This window comes from Arachis ipaensis, chromosome B09 (genome assembly GCF_000816755.2).
Source record: "Arachis ipaensis cultivar K30076 chromosome B09, Araip1.1, whole genome shotgun sequence".
Taxonomy (NCBI): Eukaryota; Viridiplantae; Streptophyta; class Magnoliopsida; order Fabales; family Fabaceae; genus Arachis; species Arachis ipaensis.
Window position 1 is genome coordinate 9,190,136 of NC_029793.2, and position 7,719 is coordinate 9,197,854.

General features: G+C 27.5%; 1 protein-coding gene across 1 annotated transcript in view; it reads left to right on the forward strand.

Moving 5' to 3' along the window:
- Positions 1 to 7,058, forward strand: part of LOC107617585 (seed linoleate 9S-lipoxygenase-3) — a 12,424-nt gene extending 5,366 nt beyond the window's left edge. Inside the window, exons 3-10 of the mRNA XM_016319379.2 lie at positions 351 to 637; positions 1,245 to 1,485; positions 2,156 to 2,476; positions 2,593 to 2,678; positions 2,831 to 2,938; positions 4,245 to 4,549; positions 4,886 to 5,149; positions 6,064 to 7,058. Coding sequence (XP_016174865.1) covers positions 351 to 637; positions 1,245 to 1,485; positions 2,156 to 2,476; positions 2,593 to 2,678; positions 2,831 to 2,938; positions 4,245 to 4,549; positions 4,886 to 5,149; positions 6,064 to 6,820 — 2,369 coding nt within the window. The 3' untranslated portion in view covers positions 6,821 to 7,058. The remainder of the gene's footprint in view (positions 1 to 350; positions 638 to 1,244; positions 1,486 to 2,155; positions 2,477 to 2,592; positions 2,679 to 2,830; positions 2,939 to 4,244; positions 4,550 to 4,885; positions 5,150 to 6,063) is intronic.

The window sequence follows — 7,719 nt, forward strand, 5'->3', positions numbered from 1 at the left end:
AGGGTTTAATTAAAAAAAAATCATGTGGTTTTATATATTCGAAATTGTTCTGTAATGCATCGTTAATATTATTGTTAGAGATATAATTATTTAAGTTATTTTTTTATCAGCTTAAATTTTTGAAAAAAATAGTTTCATAACATGAGTTCAATGTCCAAAAGTAAAAAAAATTAACTTAAAAAGGCCTATGTAAACAAAAAAAAAAAGAAATTCTTACTTGAAAAAGTGTTAGAAAGTGTTAGAGATATAATTATTTATATTGTCTTTTCTTATCAACTTAAACTTCTAAAAAAAAGCGGTATAATGACATAACAATTATAATAATAATTTATGCTTAAAATGATGTACAGCAAGTGGCAAAGGAAAAGTTGGGAATACAGCTTATTTAAAAGGAATTATTGACAATTTGCCAACTTTGGGAGACAAACAAAATGCATTCAAGATTGAATTTGATTATGATAGTAACTTTGGGATTCCAGGAGCATTTTACATAAAGAACTATATGTCAAATGAGTTCTTGCTTCTCAGTTTGACTCTTGAAGATATTCCAAATGTTGGAACCATCCACTTTGTTTGCAACTCCTGGATTTACAATGCCAAAAACTATCAATCTGATCGCATTTTCTTCGCCAACAATGTAAGTTATAATAACTAAATCATATTGTTTAATGTATAGAATTTAATTAATTTTGTTAAACTAATTAAGGTCTGTTTGATAGTTATCTTACTAAGATAAAAGTGTCAAAATAGTACTTCGAGTGACATATATAAATTTATTTGAAGAATAAGATAAATATATAAACAAATAAAATTTCTTTTACAGAAAAATTGTTTCATTTATTTTTTATTTATCCAAAAGTTAATTAGAGAAAATAATAATAGAGACAAACTTTTGTCATCTTGTCTCTATTCTCTAGAATTTTTTATTTACATATAGTCTAGCAATAAAACTTTCTTAAGTCAACAAATTATATATTTTTATTTAACTAGTTCTTTATTAGACACACTATATAATTAAATTCATATGACATAAAAGCAGCCAGTATATGACTTAATTAACCATATTTTCTCCTAATATATTAAAATTAAATTCACAGTCATATATTTGAATTATTTAATTTCTTCTCAATTATTATTATCACTATTGTTCACTATTCATTATATGCTACATACACTTGTTTAATTTCTAATTTTCTATACCAACAATATATATAAAAATTAACGAGAATTAATTACTATTCCAGACATACCTACCAAGTAAAACACCAGGTCCACTAGTGTACTACAGAGACCTTGAATTGAAGAATTTAAGAGGAAATGGGACCGGGGAAAGAAAGGAATGGGAAAGAATATATGATTATGATGTTTACAATGATTTGGGCGATCCAGACAAAGGTGTGGAATATGCTCGTCCAGTTCTTGGAGGATCTTCTACTTATCCTTACCCTAGGAGGGGTAGAACTGGTAGAAAACCAACAAAAACAGGTCAACCACTTTTATTTTTTAATATTATATAAAAAGATAAAATATATGTTTTGTTTTAATATTTTTAATTTTCTTTAAAATATAATATTTTTTGAAAAAATTATTATAAAGAACTGTTAGGGAGATTTTAATTTATAGTTTTAACATAAATAAAAAATATTAAAAAAATAAAATTTAAAATTAATATAAGAGATATTTTTTTAAAAAATAAAGTATATTTTTTGTTTTTAAAGTTTGTTAAAAATTTTAAAAATATTTTTAAGTTTTATTTTGTTTTAATTTTATCCTAAAAATTTTTAAGTTACATCAAATATACTCTTGATGGCTAAAATACTTAGGATCAATTCAGTAACAATTTTACAAGAACAACCATCAACACAAACAAATAAGAGATAATTATCATGCATTATTACTGGATTAGTTCTAATTTTTTTTTTTGAAAATTTAGCTATCAAAGGTATATTTAATGCAAATTAAAATTTTTTAGGACAAAATTGAAACAAAATAAAATTTAGAAATATTTTTAAATTTTTTAACAAATTTTAAGGAAAAAAAATATACTTTACTCTTTTTTAAAAAAATTACAAACGTTAAAAATAAAAAATATATATTCCTAAATTAATACTTTTATTTTTGCATAATTATATTTGAATGGTTTATTATATAACAGATCCTAACACCGAAAGTAGAAGTGATAATTTCTATATTCCAAGAGATGAAGCCTTTGGTCACTTGAAATCGTCAGACTTCTTAGCTTATGGAATTAAATCAATATCCCAAGATGTAATCCCAGCTTTGAAATCAGTGTTTGACATAAATTTCACACCAATTGAGTTTGATAGCTTTGAAGAAGTTCATGATCTCTATGAAGGAGGGATTAAGCTACCCACAGATGTGATTAAGCAAATTACTCCTTTGCCTGTGGTCAATGAACTCCTTAGAACTGATGGTGAACAGTTCCTCAAGTTTCCTGTTCCTAAAGTTGTTCAAGGTATATTCTTTTTGGTAATAATTGTTTCAATAAAAAAATTAGGCTTACAAATCTTTTATTTTTGCTGAACAGTGATGATCTTTTGAATATTTTTTTTTTACTATTAATTTGAACAGTGAGTAAATCTGCATGGATGACTGATGTAGAATTTGCGAGAGAAATTCTTGCTGGCGTAAATCCTGGCTTAATTCGTTGTCTTCAAGTAAGAATTAATTAAGTAGTGATTAATATTTATGAAGCTATGATAATCTAGGATGTTTATATAATAATTTAGAATTTATTTCGTGAAACTTGGTTGGAAAATTTTTTAACATAATTATTATTCATTAAAAATATTTTCGAAATTCATTGCAGGAGTTTCCTCCAAAAAGTAAGCTAGACAGCGGAGTCTATGGTGATCATACAAGTACAATAACCAAAGAGCAAATAGAGCCCAATTTAGATGGGCTCACCATAGATGAGGTACTTTAGAATTTGAGTTCAATAATATAAAATGTTAATCAACTTGAGTTGGTTGACTAACAGGCACGCATTCAGAAATAATATTATGGGAGGGCTAATAACACATATAATATTAAAAATTATGTAAAAAAATTATATAATATAAGATGTATTATAAAAATATACGGATAGATAATATATTTTAAAGTAAAAAAATATGTGTATACTTTTTACTAACGAAGTGGTCGATTCTTCGTATCATAAAATTCACCGATAATAGAATTTGTGTCAAAATTTTCAACAATTTTCTTTTCAATATAATTAAAAGACAATTAGCAAGAAATTCATCTTTTATTTTGTTTCTAAGTTATTTTTCACAATATTCATAGTTGAAAAAGATCTCTGAGAATATATTTTAAAGTAAAAAAAATATGTGTATATTTTTTAGTAACGAAGTGGTCAATTCTTTGTATCATAAAATTCACCGATGATAGAATTTGTGTCAAAATTTTCAACAATTTTTTTCAATATAATTAAAAGACAATTAGCAAGAAATTCATCTTTTATTTTGTTTCTAAGTTATTTTTCACAATATTCATAGTTAAAAAAGATCTCTTAATTGTAGCAGTTAAAAAAGAGAATTAATACCAAACGAATAAAAAAAACGGCTACAAGAAGAAAAAGAATTCACTTTATGAGATTTAAAAATTTTTATTTAATTAAAAAATATTAGTAATAATATCTTTTTCAGATTTTTTTTAATATTGTTACTTATTTTTTAGATATTAAAAATTATTAATATTTAAATTAGACTGAACTTTTATTTATATTAGATTAAATACTAAATATTTTTTTAAAAAAATTAAATTATACATAATAACTTATTACTATTAAAAAAAGTTGGGGGGGCCGAGGCCGCCACTCGCCCCCTATATCCGTCCCTGTAATGACTAATCAACTGACTTGTCCGCTTAAATAAGTATGGAAAGTTCAAATTTCGTCTTGTATATGCAGCAATCCATAATAAACCCTTAAATAGAGCTTAAATCTGCGACAGACTAATCCTTGTATAAACTCCCTAAAATTTTAGGTTCATGTAGACTTCATATCTTAAATTTTTAAAATGTATATTGATTTTTGAAGTTGTTAAATTGTAAAAAACAAAAGGACCTTATATTAATTTCTCTTTTTTTCTTAAAAAAAAAAGAAAACTATTGCTTCTTGTGAAATGTATAATCTAAAACCTTATATTAATCTAATTGTATTGGAATAATAAATTAAATAGTTAAATAAAGTAATTGGGTGGGTAAATTGCATTGAATTGCAGGCAATCCAGCAAAAGAAGGTGTTCATATTAGATGATCATGATGCAATATTTCCATATTTAAGGAGAATAAACTCAACTAATTCAAAGGCATATGCTACTAGAACCATCCTTTATTTGAAGAGTGATGGAACTTTGAAGCCACTTGCAATTGAGTTAAGTTTGCCACACCCTGAAGGAGACCAATATGGTGCCATTAGTAAAGTCTACTTGCCTGCAATTGAAGGTGTTCAAAGTTACATTTGGCTTCTGGCCAAAGCTTATGTCATCGTCAATGATTCAAACGTTCATCAACTTATCAGCCACTGGTACATACTTTTTTGCTTTGCTTTCAATCTATCCTTTATTAGGATATGTGTTTATTGTTGTGATCTTTATAAATAGAGTAAAATGACAAATAAATTCTTGAGAATTTACATTTTAGATAGATTAATTTTAAAAAAAATATCAATAAATTTTTTTATGATAATAAATATAGATAAGTTAATTCAAATTAAGATTTTTTATCCTAATTATAAAGACTAATTTAAAAGTAGTATATCGATATCTGTTATTCTAAAAGATTTATTGGTATTTTTTTCTTTAGCATTAATATGTCCGAAATATAAATCTTAGCATTAATCTAAGTTTAATGTTTGTGATAGGTTAAACACTCATGCAGTTGTGGAGCCATTCGTGATAGCAACTAACAGGCAGCTCAGTGTGCTTCACCCAATTTACAAGCTTCTATTTCCACATTATCGTGACACTATGAATATAAATGCTCTTGCTCGTAATCAACTTATCAATGCAGGTGGCATTATTGAACAAACTTTCTTGCCTTCTAAGTATGCCATGGAAATATCTTCCGTCATTTATAAGGATTGGGTTTTTACAGATCAAGCTCTACCTTCTGATCTTATCAAGAGGTAACAATAATCGATGCTTTTGTTCAAGTTCTTAGTACCGCCAGTTACTATTAAAATGGATATATACTATGTAAGCTAAAATATTAGGTGAATTCTAATACAATTATACAATGGTGGTTATGGTAACTATGCAAGCTTAGTTAAAATTAAAGTCATATTTTTGTATATTTTAGTAATTTTTTTTAAGTAACATTTTAAAAAAAAAACGTTGTTTAACAATAAAAAAAGTGTCACTTTAATTTTAACCACACTTTTTAAAACACTATAGTCATAGTAGTTACCATAATATAGTCATATTAAAATTATCCAAACTATTATTAGGTATGTTTTATTAGGTATATTTTAATCAAAATTGAAGAAAAAAGGCTATAAATGCAATTATTATAATCTGATCAATACTTGATTAACAAAAAAAAATTGAATAATCTCATATCATTAGATGTAATCTTATACCATTAAAAATACTAATAAAAGCTACAAATCACAAAACCTATGCCGACAGCGCCTAACACTCCTCTTATTATAAATACATTCTCTCATGAATTCGATAACTATAAATATATTGCTTGTATATAATTTATGGGACATATTTCATCTAAACTATTTAAATCAATTCAACCACTATAAATACATTCTCATATAAGAATCTCATTCTTACAACCAGATAGATAGATAGATAGATAGCACATTTTAAAAATGTGATAAAATTTCCAAACAAACTACTTAATTTTGAGTTGTATTATGAAATTCATATGAAACATGAGCTTTAATTATACCTCTATCTATGTATTCGTTCTTAGATTGCTTATGGCTAGTTTATGAGACATGATTAGAAGCATAATAACTTTACGTAAAGATGTTTAGAATAATGTTCATATAAAAATGTGTGTTTGTGATTTACAATAATAATTCAGAGGAATGGCGATTGCGGATGCAAGTTCCCCGAACGGTGTTCGTCTTGTGATAGAGGATTATCCTTACGCCATGGACGGACTAGAAATCTGGGGAGCCATTAACACATGGGTCCAAGACTACGTTTCTCTATACTACACCTCAGACGACACAGTCAAGGGAGACCTCGAACTCCAACAATGGTGGAAAGAGCTTGTAGAGGTTGGTCATGGAGACAAGAAAGACGAGCCATGGTGGCCTCAGATGCAAACTCTCCAAGACCTAATTCAAACTTGCACCACACTCATATGGACCGCTTCGGCGCTTCACGCTTCCGTTAACTTCGGTCAGTATCCGTACGGCGGTTTCATCCTAAACCGACCAACTCTGAGTCGCAGGTTGATGCCGGAAGAGGGAAGTCCCGAGTACGATGAGCTTGTCAAAAACCCTGAACGGGCTTACTTAAGAACGGTTACACCCAAGTTTCAAACTCTGATTGATCTTTCAGTTATTGAGATTTTGTCAAGGCATGCTTCTGATGAATACTACCTTGGTAACAGAGATAGTGCTGAGTTTTGGACCTCTGATGTTTATGCTTTAGAAGCTTTTAAGAAGTTTGGGAACAAGTTGGCGGAAATTGAAGGAATTCTGATTCAAAGGAACAATGATGTGAATTTGAGAAACAGAGTTGGACCTGTTACTATGCCTTATACTCTGCTCTATCCTACAAGTGAAGCTGGGTTAACTTTCAGGGGAATTCCTAATAGTATCTCTATCTAGAATTAGAGATAACATGGTTTGATTTGTACGTTAAGTGTTGTGACTTAGCTTTTAATCATATGTAGTATAAATAAATGGTGTGTGAAAGACTTTTGCTAAAAATTAGTTATAGTAGTAATAAATTAATAATTTCTTTGTGCAATATGTATAAGGTGAGTTCTCCGATGGCATAGGTATTGGTTGGTAAGTATGGCTATGATTTGACTCGCCAATAATATTTTGACATGTAGTGAATGAAGTAAGCAAAAGTATATGGAACCAAGAGGTGATCAGCAAAAAAGTAAAAAATTTAACTAATTTATAATTATATTTAATTAATTTTATTTGTTTTTAATTTATAATATTTGATATTAATTACTTTTCACCCCAAATTAAAATTCTAATATAAAATATATAAAAGAATAGTATGAAAAATAAACATTCTGATATTTAATAGAAGAAATATTCTAATGTCTAACATAAATATTATCCACATAGAGATTTTGGATTCACCCAAAAACATTTGGCTAGTTTTTTTGTTAATATCCTCTTGGATCTGTAGGATTGTTGATGAAGTAACTACTAGAAGTGTTAATCATTTGGTTGAGTGAGTGTGTATTTGACGTTATTGTAATGTCAATAAAATAAAATTACTTACCAAAAAATAATGTTTGTGATGTGTTGTCCAACACATTCTAAGAGGCAATATATCGAATAGAAAGAAATCAAAACTCCATAACCACAACATTCACTTCATTTGCATCAACGCCCAAACCAACATTATCCCCCCGTATCAAATAACAACTTCAATAAAGTGTGGTTATATTTTTGTACAATCTTTAAAACTCAATAGTTAAGAAGATATTTCAGACTGAATTATTAAAATTATTTATATCTTTTGTATTCAATGTCAAGAACGC